At 35.4% G+C, this 25,485-nt stretch overlaps 3 protein-coding genes across 3 annotated transcripts; all 3 read left to right on the top strand.

Annotated features, from left to right (window-relative positions):
- The first annotated feature begins 2,246 nt into the window (after positions 1–2,246).
- LOC113764741 (polygalacturonase At1g48100) lies at positions 2,247–6,625 on the top strand. The gene is made up of 6 exons (XM_027308719.1): positions 2,247–2,907; positions 3,159–3,326; positions 3,534–3,578; positions 3,678–3,885; positions 3,985–4,066; positions 5,880–6,625. Exons 1-6 carry the CDS (start codon positions 2,431–2,433, stop codon positions 6,382–6,384), a joined length of 1,485 nt encoding a protein of 494 aa, XP_027164520.1. The 5' UTR covers positions 2,247–2,430; the 3' UTR covers positions 6,385–6,625.
- A 9,304-nt stretch (positions 6,626–15,929) lies between these two features.
- Positions 15,930–20,917, top strand: LOC113766926 (protein FAR1-RELATED SEQUENCE 11-like). Its single transcript, XM_027311084.1, has 4 exons — positions 15,930–16,118; positions 17,514–18,623; positions 19,381–19,824; positions 19,904–20,917. Exons 2-4 carry the CDS (start codon positions 17,655–17,657, stop codon positions 20,744–20,746), a joined length of 2,256 nt encoding a protein of 751 aa, XP_027166885.1. The 5' UTR covers positions 15,930–16,118; positions 17,514–17,654; the 3' UTR covers positions 20,747–20,917.
- A 1,229-nt stretch (positions 20,918–22,146) lies between these two features.
- Positions 22,147–25,465, top strand: LOC113765507 (protein FAM136A-like). The gene is made up of 3 exons (XM_027309718.1): positions 22,147–22,332; positions 22,450–22,587; positions 25,104–25,465. Exons 1-3 carry the CDS (start codon positions 22,204–22,206, stop codon positions 25,284–25,286), a joined length of 450 nt encoding a protein of 149 aa, XP_027165519.1. The 5' UTR covers positions 22,147–22,203; the 3' UTR covers positions 25,287–25,465.
- The last annotated feature ends 20 nt before the right edge of the window (positions 25,466–25,485 follow it).

Below are 25,485 nucleotides of genomic sequence, written 5' to 3'. Positions count from 1 at the left end.
TATATTACTAATACACAGGGCAAATGTCATTTCTCAACTGTGGGTTTACTCCTACTTCTGTGTTGCAAAACTAGACACAGTCTTGAACAGTTGCTCCCCCCCCCTCCCCCAACCCCAAAAAAAAAAAAACAAAACAAAAACCCAAAAAAAATTTTGTTATTTGAAATGCATGGTTATCTTATACTAAGTTGTTTATAAGTTGTTTTTGGGAAGGGTTGGATTGGGTGGTACAGGGGTAGGGAGTGTAAGTAAGAGGTTTCGGATTCGAGTCCTCCCGCTTACACTGGAAAAAAAAAAAAAAAAAGTTGTTTATAAGTAACATGTTTAGCTTAGGGTTCAATTATACCTACCAACATGGCTTAGGTGAGAAGTGAAGTTATGCATAGTTTTGTGTTTTTAATTAACCTCTTTTTCTGGGGATGTTTATTATTAACTAATTATTATACATGTTAATCTAATGACATTGTTGATGTAGTATCTTGGGGTTTCACAAATCACGACAACTATGATTGTTATTTTAGGGAGTTATCGTAGATCTGATTATGGACTGATTATGTTAGTTTTATGAAATTATTTGCAAGTAGTACCTCTTGGGTTCACAGGACTGTATAATTGCTTTAGGGCACTATTATGGATCGACACATGCACCCGTGAAAGGCTTAATCTGTTGTCTGCATGTACTACACAGTTCCGACTTCCATGACCACAAGATGCTACCAAACAACAAAGGTTCACGAGACCAACTTTCCTTTTACATCAAACCACATTCACTAGAATCAATCTGTCTTTTGTTTTTGAATCTTTTTTTTTTTTTCTTATTCCTCATCCTCCAAATTAATTCTCTCTTTATTGCTTATCTTCATTCACAATCACACATGTGTGGCTGCCCCACCCCCCACCCTTCACTTTTTAAAATTGGAGTACAGAAACTTTAGGCTTCACATTGATTGAAATTCCAGCTATAAATAATCTATGATAACCCAAATAAATGAATTTCATATTGATTCATCATTTGTCTTCAAATCAATGAATTGAGGCCACATATATAGCACTTTCATAGAGTCTTGAATTTAGAATTTTACAATTTTTTTTTTTTGGTTTGGCTCAAATCAGCTTAAGGAAATTGCCTAGTTCACTGAACAAACAATAGAGATAAAATTTGTTTCTAAGTCAGGACGACCTAAATTGTCCTTCAAGTGAAAATGTGGTCAAATGGGCTGGTTAGCCATGTCCAAGACAGTGAATAGTACAAAATACAATTTCTTGGCAGCGGAGCTGAAGGAATTTAAGATTTTCTTTTGGTCCAGTTTGTGGTAAGGGACAAAGGAAAGGCAACATCCACAGGGAACCAAGAAATGCTTTTTTCGTTCACATTCTTAATAATCTGGAAACTCCTGAAAACAAAAAGCCTGGTTGTATTTGTATGCAATTTATTATAGGCTAGGCTACAGACCTAACAAATGTTAAAATATAATGACTAGTTTTATAGTTTTGCTGCATCCACTTTCAAGCAAAAAGCAGACTGTTTTTAAAGTTTTAGTTTGATCTGAAATTAGTGGCTGTCGATGTTGGCACCTTTTTTAAGAACACTACAACCTCAAAACAGATCACAAGACCATCCAGAGAAGTAGCAAAGTCAATTACAATATGATGAAGAACTATGTTCACTAAAACCTTCAATCATTCCTGCATTGGCGACTTGTATGGTTTCTAAGGTAGGAGACGGTAATGGAACTGTATATTTGGATCAACAATCTCGTAATTTTGGACCCTAAAGCAATCTGAAAAAAATGCATTGCATATAAATCATACAGTTGATTTTCCTGTAACACCGAACTTTGGTCTAACATAATAACTCACAAATTTAAACTATCCGTAAAAAGTTATTAGGTCAACTCAAATATGAGGCGTTACATGTAAATGCATAGGTACTTTTTCTGTCATACCATGGAGAGGTTTCTTGGTCATCTGAAAACAAAAAATAACCATGAAAATTAGGTCTTAGAGAAAGAAATGCACTAAGAAACAAGGAGATCCCTCTGCCAAGATTGCCACAGAAGCCATTCCTGCCCATGGCTTGATGTTTATTGAAGAGGAGTATACTCTTGTAATAGTTGACAGTGATATTTGGATCAGCCTAAAGACAACACGTGTCTGTACGTTGCATGTTAGACATTCTCCAAGTGAGGTACATTTGGGTATAAATTTGTAGCCCCTACTTCACATGATTCTTGCCATTAGACATCTTCTGCTTCTTCTTTCCCACCTATCGTCTGCCTCAGTTCTTCCTCTTTCATTCACTTGAATTTTCACACTAATTTCTCCACAGTTAGAAAAAGAAATTCCTCCACATTGGTCGAACTATTCAAATGCTGGTCTAATTTTGAAGCATTGTTACACATAGAACACTTCCTTAGTTCATCACAGGAAATGGATTCTCGTAAATGGATTTTGTTTATAGGGATCATTGCAATTTTCCTGCTTCAGAATTCAAGCGATGTGGAAGGAAGGCATCATATTCACAGTCATAAGAAGCATAAGAGCAATAATGGAAATGCTGGTTCCCCTGTCTATGCACCTAGTCCTGGTGACCCTGGCTCCGATAACCCTGATTATCCTCCTCCTATTTCTTCAGACCCGAGCAATCCTCCATATAGTGATGACCCTGGAAATTCCAGCAGTCCTGTGTCTCCTGATCCTGGAAATTCTACCACAGGATGCACTTTCAATGTCATGGATTTCGGGGCAGTTGGTGATGGTTCAACTGATGACACTGCTGCATTTAGAGATGCTTGGAAGGAAGCTTGTCAAGCAGAATCAAGTGTTCTTTTGGTTCCTGAAAACTATGTTTTCTTGATCACTTCAACAATTTTTTCAGGACCTTGCAAACCTGGTCTTGTCTTTCAAGTAAGACAGCAAAATTTATCCCTCATCTGTTTTTGTTCTTGTTTTCTTAAAACTTTTAGAAATGGAGTACAGTTGAGAATTTATCAAATGCTTGTTCTAGGGAAGGAATAAGTAATGTTTAAGTTGTTTTATCTAATGCTATATTCGAAATTGTCGTTGTTTTATGGTTATTACTTTGTAAGTTGTTATACTGGACAATTTTAGGATAATTTAAAGTGTATTACTTAACATATTACTTAACTTTTTTCAAGGTTGATGGGGTCCTAATGGCGCCTAATGGACCTGATTGCTGGCCAAAAGGTGACAGCCCTCAGCAATGGCTTGTATTTTATCGACTAAATGACATGACACTGACTGGAACTGGTACTATTGAAGGCAATGGTGAAAAATGGTGGTCACTACCTTGCAAACCTCACATGGTACTTAGTTTTAGTTTTCCTCAGTGGCCTACTATTTTCTGCATTCATTTTCAAGCCATTAACGGAGCTTAACTGGAAATCTGGACATTCATTCTGCAGTACTAATATTAGTTTTCTGGTGTGTACTTCTGAAAGTAATACAAGTGCCTATTCCAATTACTCAATATTGATCAAAGGCTAATAAATGCTATGGAATGCCATTTTCAGGGACCTCATGGCTCAACATTGCCTGGACCATGTGACAGCCCAGCTGTGAGTAAATTCAACCAAACATCCAATTTAATCAGTTGCATTCAATATAGTGAAATTTTGAAGTGGTACTGAACTTAAATTCAATCTGCCTTGCTGCAGCTTATACGGTTCTTTATGAGCTCCAATTTGATGGTGACAAATTTGCGAATCCAAAATAGTCCAAAGTTTCATGTAAAGTTTGATGGATGTGAAGGTGTGATCATCGATACAGTGTCGATCTCTTCCCCTAAGCTTAGCCCGAATACGGATGGAATTCACGTCGAGAACACTAAATCTGTTGGAATATACAACTCAGTAATCGCAAATGGTAGTTCAAATGCCCTTGAATCATTGGATTTTCTTCATGTTTAATAACCTTCCAGTCAATCTGAATCTGCACTGATTCATGTATTCACTCGTCTTGTAGGCGATGATTGCATATCGATTGGTCCTGGTTGTTCAAATGTCGATATAGAATCTGTCACTTGTGGACCTAGCCATGGGATCAGGTGTGTGCCCTGCCTTACCTTTTTACTCTATATACAACTGAAATTGAATAAATGACAAGCCGAATTGCTTGACTTCAGCATGTTTTAGCTTGTCCTGCCTGTATCTAGTCTGTCTGATAGTGAATCCACAACGTTTTATTTTAATGCCGGATTGCAAAAGTTGGGTGGTTATTTTTATATAGGAGTGGAGGGAAGGAAATACTAGATGTCCAAGCCAGATGCAGAGTTTAGCCTAGTCCAATGAAATTTCATTTTTTTTTCAAGAACCTGCATTCTTTTACTGTCATAACAGACAGCAGACCTGAAACTGAATTGCGTAAATTGATTCACGGGACTGGGCCAGATTGGAATGCTATTCACTGATATGATGTTATGCAATTGGTTATATTGGAGCGTGGAATTTCCATTCCTCTCTAGAGTGAAAGGAATGCCTAAAATTGTAGGAGAACAGATACCTAATTTTGTTATATGTTCTTCCATAAATGATCAATGCCTAAAAGTAGTGGTGGAGCCACATACAGTTGAGGGCGGGTAATTGCCCCCTCTCAACTTTGGTAAAATCACAAAATAGCCTTAGAAAATTTGAGAAGTTTCTGAATTACATTATATTTGGCTCCTCTAAATTTTGTGCAATTACATTTTATAGTTCCATTGCCCCCTTAACTATTAAGATATCATAATGATTATCTTTTGTTAGACTCTTGGATCCACTTCAAGTTATATAATGATTGATCCATTTGAATTGAAGATTATTTGAAAATTTTTCTTTGCTATAGCATTTTTTCAGGGCAAATTACACTTTATCCCCTGTGGTATAGCTAATTTTCACATAACCCCCCTCTAGTTTTAAAAGCTATATATAACACCCTCATAGTTTGGATTAAAGCGTCAACTGACGAAAATGATCATCCATAACAGACCATATGAAAATGTCGAAATTACCTTTGTTTAAAAGTTAAAATGGTTTAAGTGACCAAAATATATAAACATAATATGCATGACACTTTAATCCTGTATGGTTTTATATTTTACCATATAACCCCCTTATACTTTAGTGCTTTATTATATAACCCCCTTATACTTTAGTGTTTTACCACATAAACCCCTTATGATTTTCAATATATATACATAACCCCCTTTTGGTTAATAAATAATTTTTAACTTTACATAGGGATATTTTTGACATTTTAGTTGACTCCGTTATGGATTGCAAATTCCGTCACTTTGACACTTTAATTCAAACCATGAGGGGGTCATGTATAGTTTTTGAAATCATAGGGGGTTATGTAATAAAACACTAGACCACATGGGGGTAAATTGTAATTTGCCCTTTTTTGTGAAGTATGTGAGATGAAAAAAATTGTTGGAAAATGTGTGTTTAGACAAATAAGAAATGCTTTTTTTTAACTTTTTTCTAAATTTTTATGTTCCTAACTCAAATAAGTAGAATGATCTTACTGCTAAATTAAAGTCAAAAAATTAGATTTAATGGTACATGTGACAAAAATATCTATCAAACAGTATTGTCACATCAAACATGAGAGTTACACGTCGCACCTCCTGATTTAGGGTCCTAGCTCCGCTGCTGCCTAAAAGTGCACTAATTTATCTCTGTACATAATAACCAAGCGCAGTTTCATTGCATCCAAAATGTTGATCACTGATAGAAATCATAAGCAAACATTTTTCTTGGAAATTCTGTTCACAGTACATCTGAAACAGAACAGCTTTCTTTGTCCTTTCCGTACTAGCTCGACAAAATTTGTATACTTCTTTCGGATATGTAACACTAACCTCGTCATCGATTTTGCAGCATTGGGAGCCTAGGAGTGCACAATTCCCGGGCATGTGTTTCGAACATAACAGTCCGGAATGCCATCATAAAGGACTCAGACAACGGAGTCAGGATAAAGACATGGCAGGGAGGTGCAGGATCTGTAACAGGCATATACTTTGAGGACATCCAGATGGACAATGTTAGAAACTGCATAATCATAGACCAATACTACTGCCTGTCAAAGGCGTGTCGAAATCAGACTTCAGCCGTTTACCTATCGGACGTATCGTTTAGGAACATAAAGGGCACTTATGATGTGAGAAGCCCTCCAATCCACTTCGCCTGCAGTGATACAGTGGCCTGCACAAATATAACAATGTCTGAAGTTGAGCTGCTTCCGTTCGAAGGTATATTGGTAGATGATCCATTCTGCTGGAATGCATATGGGATTCAGGAGACCTTAACTATACCTCCAATCGATTGTTTACTGGATGGAATGCCTGAAACTGTAGGAGAAAGCAACTTATATGCCTGCAATTAGGGGGGATAGTTTACTTAATACTGTATAGGTAGACAAGTAGCCAACTATTCTGTCAGGGTTTCATCTCTGAATTTCCTGCAATCTTGGTGCTTTCTTGTTTTACTTCCATCCCTTTGGGGTATATTCCCTGATTGTGCGATGAGTGCATGAAATCTAGTCTGCATAGGTTCATTTTGGTGCCTATAATGTACTAGTAGTAGTACCATAATATAAAATATAAGCCAAGATTGAGTTTCAAGAATTGCAGTAGAACTGTATATCTGTTTATGTTGATTATTGCTGTATAGCTTCATTTTGAACGAAAAATTAAAATAGATATATGATGAATAATTGTAGCACAGAGTTAAATGTAGGTAATTATCAAATATTTGTCGCCTTCTTACTTCTTAGGGAGATTGCTTTTTCTTTTTTTTCTTTCTTTCTTTTGAACTTTAATGGATAGAGATAAAAAGAGTTCAAAAAGTCCCCAAGATCTAACACAGTTATTTCCTTATCGAAACTTGTTCATATAATCAATCTTATCTATGCAATTTCAAATTCGCCCAATTTAATCCATCAATTGTATGGTGCAATTACCCAAAGAATCCCTTTCTTATTGCCCATCACCCACACATCAATGTGAACTACATACTTGCATGATCAATGTGAACCACCTATCAAAGAATCTCATCCTTATTTCCTGGAAATGCCCTTAATTTCTGACGTTCCAAGAACAATCAACAGAAGCTGCCAAGGAAAGCCCTCTAGACATAATCCAACAAACAACTGCTGAAAACCATGCTTAAATTACCACAGAAATTTAAGGCCTTATTTGGATTGTAATTTTTCTTCTAAAAATTTTTATGAACATATTTTTCAATAATCTTTTTACTTCACGTACATTAAATCGTTACCGTATATTTATTTTGTAAAAACTCTAGAAAATAGCAATCTAAACGAACTCTAATAGACAAGGAAGGAAGTCTTTTAGGAATCAACTTCCAGGCCAGAACCTGTTTCCAACAAACCTTCAGAAGAACATGGACAAGTAAAACGTAGATGTTTAATGGTTTTCCAAAGCAGACTGACAAAGAATGCAATATGCATCATCTTCAAGAACCACCACTATAGCAGCAGCCTTGGCCTGGTTAGTAAAGTCTACCTTCTTCAAATCAAGGAATACACTTTTTTTACTAGACCAATTGATGCCAATAAACAAGTTGTGGGTTCTTGTGGGCGCTTTAAAAGGTCAAGTTCTACTTTAGATTGATAATAATTTAAAGCACCTTCACATAAATTTTTTTTCCCATATTTTTACTGTATAAGAAAACAATTTTATATTATAAATACCTTGTCAAAACATAGCAAAGCATATAGTAGTACTGTATCAACGCTGTAATTTATTAGCTGCAATAAGATTACCTTGGTGAAGGAAGGAAGGTTCCTTTTAATCCATTTTCTTTGTAGCTTACTCGCCATAAATTCATTGTCTTTGCCATTCATTTACTTTGAATACTAAATATAGGAAAAGTTTTATGTATTTAAGTATTTTTATTTCGCTATGATTTAGCCGAACTTGTACACTTGTTAATTACCTCTTTACAGTTCAAGTTGCAATGTTAATCTCTTTCATTTTTTTTGCCAAAATGTCATTTGTATTTCTATTGATATAAACATGCCTTCACACACATTCACAAAAGGAAGCAACTGCTCCATCAAGGCTACCCGTACACACCCACAAATAAGGGGGCATGGATATTTTTAGATTTCTAAATTTAAATTTAAATGGATTGATCAATTATATCCATTTTATGGCCACCTATTGTCACTCCTCCTCCGATGAGCTCCCAGCCTCCCCACCACTGTCTTCTCCTCCGCCTTCACCAGTAAGTCCTCTCCCGGCTTCCTCTTTTCTGCCACTTCTTGTTTCCCTCCCCCATCACCCTATCTCTTCCACCAATCACTCTCTCCTGAAATTAATGAATTCCTTTCTTTGCTAAAGTCAGTGAATGTTTCAGCAAGATGAAAGGTTTGACTAAAAGAACGAAAGAAGAAGTCCTCCAAATTCTTGTTAGCTCCAATTGGTGCTTCTCGTAACATCCTCTGATCTATCTATCTTCTACTCAGTATATATTCCTCTCCTTTTTCGATGTTGGTGACATATTGCGTGATTCAACAAAGGAATTCTTTGTTTAGAGAAATTAGCCTTGTGGATTTTCATTTTTCTTTGTCCTTTTTCTGGGAAACAATTGGACACTTTAACAAGATTTAAATTTGAATCATTAACTTGTACTTGATGTTATATTTTTTTTTTCTTTGGAATGGTACTTGATTCATTTTGTGGCACCATTTACAGAGACCATGACTGATTTTTGGAGACCCTCATTTCTGTTTTATTTTCTTAAATGAAATTTGTGCCATCTACTAATTACATATTATTTAATTCAAATTTTTGTGTTATTATCATTTAATTATTAAATAGTTTGCAATTTTGCAACATTTGAACGGGTTGAAAAAATGTTAATTAGTCTTGTTGGATATTATAAGTAAATATTTAAATTAGTGATGAGTGCAGAGAAGGTTATAAATTGGTAATTTAGTTTATAAATGAATTTGTAAAAAGATAAAATAAATGGATTGTAAATGGTAATTGAGTTATCCTACTCATTTTTTGATTTATCCATTTGTATCCATCTAATTAAATGTAAGGTTGATTGTGAATCGAGCTACTCGCAAGCAATTCGATCAATTGCTCGGCTTCAGCTCAGGTTGACCAAGTTTGAGCTCGAGCTCAAGCTGTTTGATTGGGAAGCAAGTCGAATTTCAAGCCCAAATATATACTAGTGGAACTTGATGAGCTACTCATCAAGTACTTTTTAATTTAAATAATATATTTTTTTAAATATGCCATTACCACTAAGGGTTTATGCTTTTAGATAATTTACAAGTTGATTTGCATACTTAATAAAATTCTTTAATGGGAAAAAGGTAATAGAATTTGTAGACACAATTCAATTTCATTCTCCAAGTTTCGAGCTTAATGGCTCAAAAATGGGTATGATCAAGGTTCTATGCTTGAAGCATCATAGAGTACTTGAGCTCGATATGGCTTGATCTTGACTCGAGCCATATCGAGTCGAGTTTGAGTTTTTTTACCGTTTCAACAAGTTAAGTTCAATTCTCTATTTCCGAGCTTGCTCGAGCTTAAGTAGGGTGTCAATGGTGTTTGAATCGAATTCAAGTATAGCACTACTCGAATTTAAACTCGACTCGTATATATTCCTAATTAAATAAATATAAATAGATTGACTCAATTATACTCATTACCTATTTCAATCCACCCAAGTCACCCATATTGACACTTCTAATCAATACTATGTGTCTCTCTTGCAAGCCACAAGGGAAAATCTAATTCCCACTTCACGTGTAAAATTGGTCTAGTTCTATTGGAGCTTCTACAAATTAAAGTAAAAGTACAATTCCAAAAGAATTCTTTCTGCTGTCTAATATCTCTGGTGATTATAGCTAAGAAGGACTCATCATCTACATTATCATTAAGCCAGCTCACTTTTTTAATACCTGTCCACTTTTAAAAAATGTGGAGTATGATTAACATATACCAAAACCTTTTTAGCAACTCAACACTATGGGTACGAGGAAAAAAAAAACAAAATTGCTAAGAATGCTTATTGTTGACAAATATCAGCTTCTTCAGGTCCTGTTGGGGAAAAAGAAATAAGCAAAAGTGGTATAATCGAGTCACAAAATTGGCAAACCCCATTTCTTTGAATCCCAATTGCTACAGAATACCTAGCGGACTTGTATTTATTCTACACCAAGTAAATTAATAAATAGTAAAGGGTAACTTTTAGTCTTGTCTTATGTATTGACATCATGAAGGCTGTAAGTCGATTCCACTAAAATGGATTAAATCCATTGCTACAAAATTCAGCCAAAACGGTTTAATTTCAAAATAATTAACTGAAGGAATATTAAGTGGTGTTGCTTTGTATTTCTAAAAGTTGAAATCTCTTCATCAATTTTCAAATGTCGACGTACATTTTCTGAACTAATTACATTTGTAAACTATCTTTGTAAAATTTAACTTTTTACCTCTATATTGGGTTTACTATGGGTAGAAAAAACAAATTTTTTTTTTAGTGCCGGTGATTGCAATACCTCTGAATATATTATTGTTTGCTGGCTCCCATTTCTTTTTTGGTTTTTTTTGGGGGGGCGGGGGAGGGGGGATGGTGGTGTTATTGAAGGATTAAAGAAAAAAAAAAGGAATTGGTACCTATCCAATCCATTTAAGGACGAACAAGGGCCCGAACGATTATCAGGAAAACCGTTCAGAGTGATTTTATGTAAATTATACACAATGTAACTCACTTTCAACAACGTATGATTATAGAATAAAATTTTATAAGTCCCATACATAATGTGAAAAACGAGGTACAAGATAAAATATGAACCCTATATATATTTTTTAGTCAAATCTTGACCATGAACTTTCAGAAACAATTAAAGGACCAAACCTGACATACGTCAATTCTTTGATTCCCCGTAGCTGAAGAATAACGAGTACCATCCTTTCCAAAAACAAATAAATAAATGGCAAAAAGGCAACTTTTTAGACTTGTTCTGTTGGTTTAACCGCAGGCCGCATGGACTAATAAAAGTGCATGGTATAAATTCATTGCCTACAAAACCATTCTCGCATTTCCATTTGCAGTGATTAACAAGAAGTCATGAAGCAGCTCACCTTCATTTTCCTGTTGGCTCTTTTCATCAATTCAATTTGTTAGTACTCTTCTTCCCCTCTCCCCCTACATCCTATCTCCCCACTAATTTAGAAGAGTGTTTTAATAGCATTAAAGTACTGAACGTTACTCTTTTGACCTATATGTTTCACAACTTGAGAGCATATTGACAGCATTTTGGCATTCTACATATCAAAGTCTTGTTTGATAGGATATATATATATATATACACCTACCACCATATTTTTTAAAAATTATTTTTTCAAATTCAATTACCAGCTTGAAGCCTTTAAGAAATTTCAAAAGAAGTCTCCATTACAAAATACCTTTCCATTAACCCTTCAAAACTTTGTTCTCATTTAGTTTTGGCACTCCAATTTACTAGATATTTTTAATTTAGCACCGAAAATTTACGTGCATTTTTTGTAGCCCTAGCGAAAGCCCCCATTTTCGTCTTCTTAATTATAACATTCTTCTACTTTTGCCCCTTCAACTTACAACAGTTTTTGCCTTTTAGTAGGAGGAACAACGTTCGAAACAATTTTTTTTTTATTTCATATGTGGTCAAGGAGTTACATTGGCACAACATCTTTGTATGAAGAGAAAAATTTATGAAATAAAACATTTGGGAGCCTTATTGACAAGACTGAACTTTTGTTATTAGTGCAATTAATTATGCCATCAAATGTTTAACTACGATATTTGCTAGTGGTCTTTTGTTGATATGGTGTGCAATGTGCAGTTTTAGTATCGCCAAGGGGAGATGGAGGTTTGCTCAAGCCTAAGATACAACAAGCCTTTAGAGGCTCTTGTGAAGTAAAACTTTGCAGAAGTAATGAAGAGTGCAGATTTTGTGGTGGTTACACATGCCAAGGTAAATTAGGCAATGGACAATCAGATACTGACGGTTCTGTTCTTGGCAAATGTGCCAGGGCAAGAATAAAAATGGTGGATATGCATCTTTACAGCAGCCTTGGTTGGTCAGAAAATTCTTGGGGCGTTCTTGGGTTGCCTTTTCAAGTAGGGTTAATTCCACTTTGTCCCCCCAAACTTTGGACGATTACCCACTTCAGTCCCTAAACTTCAAAATGGGGCACTTAAGTCCCTAAACTTATAAATACCTCCGACTTAAGGAAAATCGTTAACAAATCCTGAATGCCGTTGGTGGTCGAAGTGTCCTATTTTATAAGAATTTAGGGATTTAAGTGTCCTATTTTATAAGTTTAGGGACTTAAGTGGGAGGTATTTATAACTTTAGGGAATTAAGTGTCCCATTTTGAAGTTTAGGGACTGAAGTGGATAATTGTTCAAAGTTTGAGGGGATAAAGTGGAATTAACCCTTTCAAGTATATCATATGTATGGCTTCCATAGTCTTGCTGTGTACTTCGCTTAAATTTGTGTGAACTTTGTTGAATTTGATAATAAGGCTGCGACCTGGGACAGGACAACCATCCTTGAACAGTGTGACATTGACACTGCAAATTGTAATTTATTCTTAATTGTTTGTATATTTTTATAATAAAGGTGTGACATTTTATTATTATTCTTATGGTTCAATGCATAATAATTGCACATTTGCTATGACATTTTACAAGTAATTCATACAAAATTACAAATTATTTAAGTTTAACTCACAGAAAATTTGATTTGACTTGTCAAAATATCGAATTCAAGTACATACAATCAAAGCTCGTTCGGTGACTTATAGTTATTAGTCTGTATTTCCAAAATTTGAAAACAAAAGTTGCACAATCTTATAAACTTACAAGTTATAATAAGTTGTCAATTTGTCTGCTAATCAGTGAAAATTCAATCTTTTTCATTTATTAAATACAAGCACTACTAATATTTTAATTAAGTAATAGATGACTTTAAGTCTGTATTATATGCTTGCTATTTTAGAAGATAAGCAATATAAAAGAAGGAATAGAAGTGGAGTTAAAGAAGGAAAACTATAAGTATATTTTTATAAAATTTACTTATCATATATATTTCTGAACATGTCGAGTCAGACAACGTGAAAATCGTGAATAGTTTGTTAATATTTTCGAATTTAAAATCATGTTCTGATTTGGATTGATACCTAAATAAACAAGTTTGAGTGAGGTTGGCTCGAATCGAATTCAAGCCGGGTGCCAAGTTGCTTGTTTCGATTTACAACTCTAATTATAGGGCTTGCCTCTTTCTCCTTGAGCTTTCTCCTTCTATACAAAAGTTTTAGCACTACCGGACTCCTGGCCGTGGATAATGTTGTTGCCATCTGTTCTTCTACAGTTATCTGATAAAGTAAAATAATCTTCTGGAGCCTAATAAATGAAAAATCAATGCATTAGTCTTCAAGCTTTAGCGGGATAAATAGTAAGGCTCGGCCGACAGGCTTGAGTGGTCTTTTTTTTTTTTTTTTGTCGACACAGGGGTGTTCGGGTCAATTCTTACGGGGCTCGACTAATCTCCTGCGACCCGGGCCCGGCGCTCCAACCCGACCCTAGCACGTTAAGTTCGCGGAGGAATCCAGCAGAGTTGAGGCTTAAGTGGTCTTTTGTCCTTTACTTCCTAAAATTTTGATCATTTAATCTTCCTCTAGTTTATGGTTGTCCTTTATGTTAATAATATGAAAACAAAAAGACGAAAATAGAAAATTAATATTACAATCAATTAGTTACCCCAAGTACCATTGTTGAGTTGTTGTGGAGAAAGAAATTAATAAAAAATAATAATATTAGAACAGTTAGAAAATAATTGGTATTATTTAGTTTATGAAAAATACATAATATATCGGATTGAAACTTAGTGAGTGTAATAAAAGAAAATCCCTATCAGACAACTTCTGCTTACACTGTAATAGTTCACTTCTTTTATATATATAGTTTTTTAGCCATGTCAATTATTAATTTTCATGGGGATAATCTGGTCACTTTACAGAACTATATGAGGTACACATGATCGAACTTTTCACAAATTGAATTGTTCGACCCGATTGCACCAAGTTGAAAATATTGTAATGTTGGGTAGATTGGTGCAATTCATCCTTAAGGAGAATAAGGTGAGAAAAAGAGCACTTATTTTTCAAGAGGATTTATTCGAATTAGCTATTTAATCGAAATCTACCTCAATTCGAAGCTTTAATATTCCTTCCTTAAAGTAGTGTCTGTTCGTGTGTAGTAGTGAAGGAAAGTGACGGAGAATAAGTTTTTTTCTTCCTCCCTTTTTGCACGCAACCAAAGTACTTTGTTTTGTAGGAAAGTTACAAAATTTTCTTACACCTTTTTTGTAACTTTGGAGGAAAAAAAGTTAGTTGCACACAACATTCTTAATTACTATCGCTTATTATAGTAAAATCTCTATAAATTGATAGCCTTGGGATCACACAAATTCTATTAATTTAAAGAGGTATTAATTAATTGATAAATTAATAATTTATGGGAAATATTATTCGTACTCTATTTTTGTTATTCACACTCCCACAATCATTTTAGTTATATAGTTTTCATTTATTAGACTATATAATAAAATAAATGTTGGGAGTGTAAATTAACAAAAGATAGAGTGCAAATAAACACTTTCCTAATTTATTAATTTATCAAGTGTACTCAACTAAAGTTTTATTTTAATTTATAAAAATATGAATTATTTTATTGATAAAAGGAGGCTAAAAGTCTGAGGAACACAAACCAATTCACATCTTTTTTATTTTCAATTATAATTTAATTCTATTGATGTCTTCAATGTACGTACATAAATGATGTCATTTTAGACTCATATCTTAAGGAAAAAAGAAACAACAATAGATTCATAGTTGAGGAAACTATGATATATAAGTTTAGTGGATTATTGAATTATGATATGAATGGGACCAAAGGTTATGTAGGGTTTTCAAAAAAATTTATTATCTTATTATTTTGTTAAAATTATTAATTTAACTCGTTAGCCCAAATTGGGATTGAAAAAATTACTTATTTAATAAAGGCTATTATTTATTGAGTGTTACTGTATCTATTTCCTCTCAAATTTTTTCTCCTTGTCAAAAAAAACATGCATTAGAAAGTGAATGTCTCTTTTCTTTACTTCACTTTCTTTCATTTACTTTGCTACATAATTTTTCCTCTAATCAAACAAATAATCTTTATAAGTTCTTCGCATCCTATTTTATTTGTTAAGGTCAGGTTTGTCCATAGTTCAAAAGTTTTGACGTTTGACCACCTAAGAAAATGCTCTTAATTTAAACTCAAATCTTATTAGTGTCTTTTGAAACTTCAAATTCAATCATTTAAGTCTTTTATGTTGAAGTATGACTTTAGTTTCTTTTTTTTTTTTCCATTTTAAGGGCAAAATACAAATGTTTTTTTCCTCCTCTTTTTAGGCCATGAAAAATAATTTGGGATGTATGAAAACAGAAATGATAATTAAGGAAATGGGAGAACCACGTTGTTTTTTAGTTCCTCTCTTTTGTTTTGAAGTGTTTAGTCCCTAACAGTTTAAAATGTTAAATTGTAGTTTTATTCCATATTCAACCTAATTCTCTAATGAAAAGCTCTCATGTGCAGCTTACATTGTAGAGGGCCAAAAATCATAAGTTGACAAGGAAAAAAAAGCAAGAAAAAATATGTTCGAATCATTTGTTGTTATGCTCAACAAACCACAAATAGAGCTTGGACTAGAACGCAACTTTTTTCAAATTTTGAGGGACCAAAACAATTCATTTCATATACGAAGGACTAAAAGCGTACAAAGCATAAAGAAAAGGGACTAGTTATGTGATTTTCCCTTTCTTCGTACGACCCCTTTTCGGTATTTACATTACAGAGCCATCAGTACCCTTTCAACCGCCGCGCTCCGCCGCTACCCGCCACCGTCAAAAACCTCAAGTTGCAATTGTTCAGCCTTTCCTGCACCGCCGACGAGAACCCTTTTCTCCTCCGTGGACTCCCAACCACCTCGAGCTCTTCAGCACTACCAAATCCGAGGCAATTGTGGAAAACTATAAATCTTAGGTAAGTTCAATTAAAGTTTGTTCTTTGGTTAGCTTCTTCGTTTCCTTGCTATTTTCAGGTTTATATTTTAATTATTCTCTGTTTCTGTAAGATCATTGTCCAATATCTTCTATCCTGCTTCCTAAAGATTGGCGCAATTTTGGAATTTGACAATGTCATTTAGCTGGTGATCCACCAGTTTATTAATGTTATACTCAATGTAACTGGAAAATTCTATGAAAAGGGCGTTCTTGGATGTCTAATAGATGAAGATGGTGTACTTTTAGGCTGTCTGTTTTGAAGGACATTTGTAATTATTTTTGTGCAAAATGTGAAGCTAAATGTACGCCCTGAAGGTGAGCATTTTGTACTAAAATCCAGTATAACTGCCCTTGAAGTTAAGTAACGCAAAATTAGGTCATTTTTATGAATTAAGCGTCTTTGCATGCCCTTTTCACTGATTGTGTTAGGTTGTATTATTGTTTTGTTGATTGGTGAAATGGTGGATGTTGATGGTTGGAATGTTGTTGTTTCCTATGATGTAATTACGATGTTTTTTGCCTAGTTGCAGGAGGTCATTGGGTTTTAATCATGATCAGCATATTGCGGATAAGAAACATAGTAGTTGAAATCCAATCATGGAATGTAGTAGCCAAAAAAAAAAAAATTATAGGATAATTTTACAATTACAAGCCTATAGGAGCGCAAAAAAAGGGTAGGAATGTAATTTATGCTAAAAGCCCATAGGAGTGCAAATGTTTACTTCTCAGGTGGATGTAGTGTATGGCACAGAATTCTCTCACTGAATAATTTTGTGACCACGTGGCATGATCACTCATTCCAACAACTTGCAGTATTTCCTGGAAACGGAAGTGCCACACTTTTGAGTTGTTGGTCATCCCCACCCGTTCATCTTTAAGTTTTCTTTGTTTTACCCTATCTCTAGGTAATTAAACATGATTGCTAATTGCCCCATATTCTTCAGGAGTTTTTCAGAAATGTTATCTTCATAATCTATTCTTTAAGAAAGTATCGGAACTCAGTATCACATATCTGTGGTGCTTGATGTGGACCTCATCTCAAGCTCAGATTTGTTACACCAGTAAGAAAGATTCTGACTATATCTGACACGGCTATAATACGAGCAGTTAGTCAATTGGTTCATATCCTTTTGAGGCATTGAAGGCCACTTTTTGTTTTAAACTTCGTTGTAGCAAAAATGTACATGCTGCATGAACTTTTTTGTTTCCCCAATTCGGAGAATATTGTTTTGGCATTGTTGGCTACTTTTCTACTGCTGGAATTTTAAGCTGCATGAATTTGTAATCTTATTATAGTTCCCTAGATTTAGCCTATCAGTGTGCAGGTTGATTGCTCAGAGTTGCATGATAATTTCCTTTTTCCTTTTCTCCCCAGGTTCCTTTATGGTCTTAAATGATATCGGTGAAAATGGTGCTTCTTGATAGTGGCTGTTATTTTGGCTGGGTGTGCCCATCTTTATTGTTTAAAAACTTAGCATGTCATTACAATATCTAAGGTCTTATTTTCTTCTAAAAGATGCCTGATATTGTAAGCATTGTGAAAGAGAATTCTGAAAATGGCACCGACTCTTCTCAAGATGATGTTGGTGCCATTGAGGAGATGCCTGAGGATACTATTTTGTCACGCCAAACATCCGTGAACCTTGTCCCATTCATTGGCCAGCGGTTTGTCTCACAAGATGCTGCCTATGAATTTTATTGTAGTTTTGCAAAGCAATATGGCTTCTCTATCAGGCGTCATCGCACCCGTGGAAAAGATGGTGTGGGAAGGGGAGTTACAAGAAGGGATTTTGCCTGCCATCGGGGTGGGTTTCCTCAGTTAAAACCCTCTGAGGATGGAAAATTACAAAGGAATCGAAAATCATCCCGCTGTGGATGTCAAGCTTATATGAGGATAGTTAAAAGAATGGACTTTGATGTCCCTGAATGGCGTATAACTGGTTTTAACAATGTCCACAACCATGAACTCTTGAAATCAAATGAGGTGCAGCTGCTACCAGCCTACTGCATGATATCTGCTGATGATAAAAGTCGTATTTGCATGTTTGCTAAAGCTGGGATGTCAGTCAGACAAATGCTACGGTTAATGGAGTTAGAAAAGGGTGTTAAAATTGGTTGTCTTCCATTCACTGAGATTGATGTGAGGAACTTGCTGCAATCCATCAGAAATGTGGATCATGACAATGACCCCATTGACCTTCTCAAGTTATGCAAGGAGAAGAAAGACAAAGATCCAAACTTCAAATATAACTTTAAGATAGATGCTAGCAACAGGTTAGAGAACATTGCATGGTCATATGCTTCATGTATTAGGTTGTATGATGCTTTTGGAGATGTCTTAGTATTTGACACGACTCACCGCTTGGATGCTTATGATATGCTTCTTGGGATCTGGATTGGAGTGGGCAATCATGGAAAGACTTGCTTGTTTGGTTGTGCACTTCTTCGAGATGAAAACATGCAATCTTTCTCATGGGCTTTGAAGGTAAGTACAGCAATGCTCAGTTATTGTGCATTTTTCTTCTTGCTTTTGGGTTGTCTTTTAGCTTTATAATGAGTTTTAGTTAAACATTTTACTGTACTTAGTCTGCTTGTCATCAGTGCCATTTGTCTTGGAGGTTGGATCTCCATGTGCCTTGGGGAGTTAATACTGTACGCAAAAAAAAGATTGATGTGATAAGGCTTCTTGAAATGAAGTTTGCCGAGACCAGTACTGATACGACCTAAACTTTTGATCCTGAAAAATTTGTCGGAGATGGATACAATTTCAGTCGTCTACCTCGGATTTGGTTAGCGTATTTACTTATTGATGAGTATCATCGTCTCTTCATCATCCAAAATTTCTTTAATAGTAAACTCAAAGCTGACCACACTGCATTTACTAAGAGGGACACAAATATCTCACCAAATCTGTGCTCTGTTAAAAGTGAATCATGACGAACGTGAGCAGCTCCCTTTCCATTCCCTCTTCCATGCATGTATGTGTACACTTGCAGATTAGTCTCACCCTTGCTGTGAAATGGTAAATATCAAATATTCCTTTTGCTATGATGGCACCAAGTTGATCCTGCCCCTATTTATGATTGAGCACCATTAAGGTGGCAACTGGGAGTAAAATTCAGTTGATTTGCTATACTGGGTTATAGGTCTATTGCCATATTTACATCTGTTTAAAAAGTTGGTTTTTCTGATAACCTTCTTTCTTCCACTACAAAAGAATTGCTGTTTTTGGTGTGTGGCAGACATTTTTGAGCTTCATGAATGGTAAAGCTCCGGGGACCATTTTGACTGACCAAAACATGTGGCTTAAAGAAGCGCTGGCCGCTGAAATGCCAAGGACCAAGCATGCATTCTGCATCTGGCATATCATCTCAAAATTTTCTGACTGGTTCTCCACCTTACTTGCATCACAGTATGACAAGTGGAAATCTGAGTTCCTTCGGCTTTATAATTTGCATTCGGTTGATGAATTTGAAGTAGGATGGAGACAAATGATGGACAGTTATGGACTCCATGGAAATAAGCACGCAGTCAGTTTGTATGCCTTGCGTATGTTCTGGGCACTGCCATACTTGAGAACTTACTTCTTTGCAGGGATGACAAATACAATACATTCAGAGTCGATAAATTCCTATATCCAACGATTTCTCAGTGCACAATCTGCAGTTGACAATTTTGTGGAGCAGGTCAGTCACTTGCAAGTTGCAACTGACGTTTGATGTTTGACAGTTACCTGTATATGATTCGTTCTACTACTTGGTCTAGGTTGGAGCAGTTGTAGATGCTAAAGATCAACCAGGTGGAAAACAAAAGATGCAGCAGAAGGTGCAGAAAGGTTTGCTTATAACAGGTTCCCCAATTGAGTTGCATGCTGCCAATATTCTCACACCATATGCCTTCAACAAACTACAAGAGGAACTTGTCTTAGCACCACAATATGCATCCCTTATGGTAGATGAGAGTTACTTCATTGTCAGACACCATACCGAAATGGATGGAGGGTGCAAGGTTTTATGGGCTCCCCATGATGAGTTCATTAGCTGTAGCTGCCACCATTTCGAGTTCACAGGCATCCTATGCAGACATGTTCTCCGTGTTCTGTCAACAAACAACTGTTTTCATATTCCTGATCAGTATTTGCCCCTGCGATGGCGTGAAGTCCTATCAGCATCTTCAAAGGCCCCTTCTTCCTCATCAGGGGACCATCCGGGAAAGCTCCATTTGTTTCAGTCGTTGATTTCAACACTTATTGCAGAATCAATTGAGACAGACGAACGCCTTGATGTTGCTTGTGAGCAAGTTGATTTTATTTTGGCACGGATCAAGGAATTACCGGGACCATCGAGTGGTACTAAAGAAATCCCTTGTGACAGCCCTTCCGACTCGCTTATTCTTCCAGAAGTTGAAGATTCTGACTGTGTGGCTCAAAGTTCTGCTTATGAATCTATGATAAAACTGAAAGAGAGAAGATCCAGAGATGGACTAGACTTTTACAGCAAGAGAAGACGATGTTCATTTTCTTGCTGTGGCCACTTTGGTCATGATGCCAATGATTGCCCTTTGATGGGAAGTGATGATTTGAATGGAGATGGCCTAGGATTTTTGTAGGTGAAATGTCCAAAAAATAAAATATATGTAATGATAGTTTTTCCAGAAAAAAGTGTGAAGTTGGTTGTTCACACTATTCAGTCTAATGCACAATTGGACACACGTTGCGCAAAATTTGAACTTTGTACCTTCCAGGATTAAAAAGTAACCACCTTCTAGGATTAAAAAGTACCCAAAATCTGTTCCTGTAAAATCTTTAATCATGCTTCGATGCCTTCGTGCACCTTCCTCATCCCTGCCCAAGGGAAAATAAAGGGAAAATGCCAGTTGTCATCTCCAAACTTTTGGTCATGGATACATTTTGTCCTTGAACATTTTGGCATAACACAATTGGCATTTGAACTATGAATTTTTTTGCCAGTTTCATTCTCAGACAGAAAATTAATGGGAATATGCCAGTTTTCATTCTCAAATTTTGGGCCATGGACATATTTCGTCCTCAAACAACTGCATGCAGGTTGCTACCAATAACAGATAGAATCAACATCATAGCTGAAACACATAATTTGACTACGAAATGTGTTCATGACCCAAAATTTTGGGATAAAGCTGAAACACATAATTTGACTATGAAATGTGTTCATGGCCCAAAATTTTGGGATAAAGTTGGCATTTTTCCATCCAAATTGATTAATTTCCCATTTGAGGATAAAATTTGTCAAAAATTAATAGTTCAAATACTAAATATATTATGCCCAAAAGTTTGAGAACGAAATATGTCCATGGACCAAAGTTTTGGGATGATAACTGGTATTTTCTCGGGAAAAAAACCCCTCATCCAATTAAAAATGAAAATAGCTTTTGTTTTAAACCAAGTTTGAGGGTTGGATTGAATTGGTATCCAGTATTTTAATCAAAACAAACGTAGTCTTCAAAGTACATAATTTTGACCAAATTTATCCCTAATTTTTCATTTCAACAAATATAGTCATTTAAGTATATTAATTGGCTAAGTTGGTTCTTAATATCTTAAAAACATCTACTTCTATGACCAAAAAAAATACAAAAAATTCTATAAAAGTTATAAAAATAATTATACAAAAAACAAAAATTTGAAAAACTATAAAAATGTAAAATATGTGTAAGGTAATAATTTTTCATCAAATGAAGATAATTATTTTTCTTATTTTTGTAATCAAATTTTTTTTGTGACATTTTTCATTAATTCTATGTAATGTTTTCATAGAATTTAATAATAAAGAATTGAAGAACTCTAAAAATGTAAAATATGTACTATAAGGTAATTACCTTAATGACTCTATTCGTTTTGGTTGAAATATTGAGAACAAATTTAATCTAAACCCCAAACTTTGAGGACTAAACATGCATTTATTTCCTTCTTCCTTCTTTATTTGTTATTCTCCCCAAAAAAAGGAAAAAAAAAAAAGGGACAAAGCACCATAAAACCCTGAAAACCCACCTAAAACCCTAATCAGAACCGCACCCCACCAAAAACGATGGATGCCATAGCAGCCGCAGAAGAACGAATAGTAAACGATAGATTGAGGCAAAAATTGAATGAAGTCAATACAGCTGCTCAATCCCAACTCTCACCTGTCCAAGACCATGTTAATTTCACCCTTCAGGTCTTCCTCTGCACAATTTTTTTTCGGTTCATTTTTTCTTCAAATATTTGAGACAATTGATTAATTGAAACGATGTTTTTTTTTTTTTGCTTTTTTTTTTTGGTTTTGGTGAGGCAGCAAGCTTATTTCAAGTGTGCATATGAGTGTTTTGACAGAAGAAGAAACAATGAGGAGATAAGTAACTGTGTGGAGCATTGTAGCGTCCCTGTTCTTCAAGCCCAGAATCTCGTTGAATCTGAGATGGCCAAGTTTCAGGTTACTTTTTATGATTACTTTTCTTGGTTTGGGCCTTTTTGGTTGCAGAGTTTTGAGTGTGGATTGTAGATTCTTGAATCCTTGGTGTCTGTTGTAAGATATTTGACCATATGATTTGCGGTAGAATTTGTGAATATACTTGTGCAGATAGTTGACGTTGGATGTTGATTAAGTACTTCTTAGTGTATTTGTTTTTCCTGTGGGCTTTGAATGGCAAAATGGGTGAGGTTATCCTGCTTCGAATGTTGGTTTGATTGTTTAATTGTGACGTTGTGGAGAAAGTCATCAGGTCACTCCTTCCCCCTCCCCCCCCTCCCCCCCCCCCGCGTTGCGTTCATGCCAGTGGAGCTCCCAATGATTGAACCAAAGAAAAGAGTTTCAGCCTTGTCTGAATCCAGTTTGATGAAATTACTGCTAAACCTGAGGGAGTTATGCAATCTGCTGATTTTTTTTTTTTCACATTTATCTGTCTCAGTTGTCTTGTTCGTTAGTTAACCTGTGATATGTTGAGACAGTTTATTTGAATACTGGTTAATATAAGCTTCTTATGGTGAGCATGAGCCATATATTGTGTAAGAAGGGCTTGTGATATGTCCTTTTTTTTGCCTTATTTGCCTTCATGATTATGGCAGCTCCCAATGATCGGACCCATTGTAAAAGTTTCAGCCTTGTCTGAATACAATTTGATGAAATCCTTTTAAATCTGAGGGAGTTTTGCAATACTGAGTTCTATTTTTCTTTTTGTGCTTCAAAAGATATACGTTACCAGGGAAAAAAAATGCTTATAGGTTGAACAAAACTTTTTTATTTAGTCTTGCCTGCTGCAGTTGTATGTGCAGGTATGGCTTCAGTTACTGTCACCTCACACAGTTGCTAACTTACTTTTGTTTGGATAGCAAACATAAAATTGTAAGCTGTGTCAATGTTACTCATGTAAGAGGAGGACATTAATCTGTAGTTTCCTGCCCATACTGCTCCCAATGATTGAATCAAAGATAAAAAGTTTCAGCCTTGCCTGAATAGAGTTTGTTGATATAGCTTCTGAGTCTGAGGGAGTTGCGGTTTTCATTTTTCTGTATCTTGCCTCATTGATGATCTTACAAGTTGGGCAATATTTGTAGTTGACATTTTATTCTGTGGTTGAGAGATGCATTGATCTTAGCATACTCTTCCAGTTAAGTTATAAACACACCGTACTATGGGAAAGTTCTTGTTTTATCCTTGTCAGTTGCCAGATGTATGTTATCTTTTTCCTCTCAACAAGGAATTGAAACATATCAAAGTTGAATTACAAGCTGATAGAGATATATGGATTTGAGCTCTGTTTCTCTTTTCTACATGGAAGAACTTTTTAGCCAAACAAAAAGGGAATAGGGAGAGCACAAGGTTTTATCTTATCTGTTCTTAATGTTTTGTCTTTTTAAATCTAGACTTATAGGTGTTTAGTGGTTGCTACCAGAAGCAATTGCACATATATTCAAGACAAGTTAGTTCAGTATAGGTGGTATAACTTGTTATGGTAGTTTATATTGTTGCTTGCTTGATAGAAAGTTATCACTTTTCTGTTCCTTGTGTATCCTTGCTTATGGCAGCTCCCAATGATTGAACCAAATATAAGTGTTTCAGCCTTGTCTGAATGCTGCTTGATGAAACAGCTTTCTAATCTGAGGGAGTTATGCAATCTGCTGATTTCTGTTTTTCTTTTTTTCACTTTCCCTTCATTGTTGGTCATCGTACTCTGAACTTTTCTTGTAATGTCAAGTGTATAATGTGATTGGAAGAAACATGCATCCATAATATCGCTTTTCCAGTTAAGTTTTGTAAAGCTCAATGATACGGGTGGATGTTTAGTATTTCGTCATTTCTGACTGCAGATTCTGAAGACTAGCTTATATATGGATACATTTTACACTTGAGGTGCAGATTCATAAGATTTGAGGGAAACATAGAGATGTAGGTGCAGAATTTCAATTTGTAAATGTGCAGAAACACAGGCAGAAAATAGTCTATTGGAAGAACAAGATGTTTGTTGCATGTTTTCTGATTTTGCTGCAAATTGCATGTCATTTGGGAGCAAAATTGCTGACATAGTCAGACAAATTATTCTGATGTTGGTTCACATAAACCTATTATTGTTAGTGTCAACTGTTGTTTCTTTAAGTGGGAAGGAGTGATTCCTTGTGTTTCCTTTACGTCCATGCCTGTGCAGCTTCCACAAGAAAGAAGTTTCAGCCTTGCCTGCACATAGTGTGATGAATTACCTCTCATGTCTGCAGAAGTTATGCTATTTGCTGAGTTTTGTTTCTGGTTTTTGTTTGGTGTTGTATCTTTGTTGAGTTTACGTGTGAATTTCTTCAGAGCTTAAAGTTCCAGAGTTTCTTTTTAGTTTTGTTTCTTTTATCGCATAGTGAATGCATGCCTTTCCCTTACGTGTGATAGAAGTCATATTGCGAAGTCTTGGTTCTTTTTCATGGCTTTGAGATTGGAAGATCTAAACATCTTTTTACTTGATTCAGGAACGCCTGAATAGGGCTTTGATGGTCTGCCAAGACAAATTTGAGACAGCCAAGCTCCAACGAAGCAGGGGTGATGTTATGAACGATTTAGAATCATGTGTTGATCAGTCAGTCCAGGACAGTGTCAAGACATTGCCTTCGCTTGTCGATAGACTGAAAACTGCTCTTTCATTCAGTGAATAGGTGCAAAACCTTAGAATTCAGCTGTATACGCTGATAAACAACTCTAACCCTTCTGATAGAGCATTTTTCAGCATATTGATTTATGCCATTGTATGATGAGGCAATTCTTTGAAGTTTATCCTATCCGACGACATTGTTTTGTTTAATAGTAGATAATACAAAATTTTTAAATTTTATAATGCAAGATTTATGCATAGAA

The sequence above is a fragment of the Coffea eugenioides genome, chromosome 3, assembly GCF_003713205.1.
Source record: "Coffea eugenioides isolate CCC68of chromosome 3, Ceug_1.0, whole genome shotgun sequence".
NCBI lineage: Eukaryota > Viridiplantae > Streptophyta > Magnoliopsida > Gentianales > Rubiaceae > Coffea > Coffea eugenioides.
The sequence above is the reverse complement of the archived record's forward strand: the minus strand, read 5'-3'. Positions and strand labels throughout refer to the sequence as shown.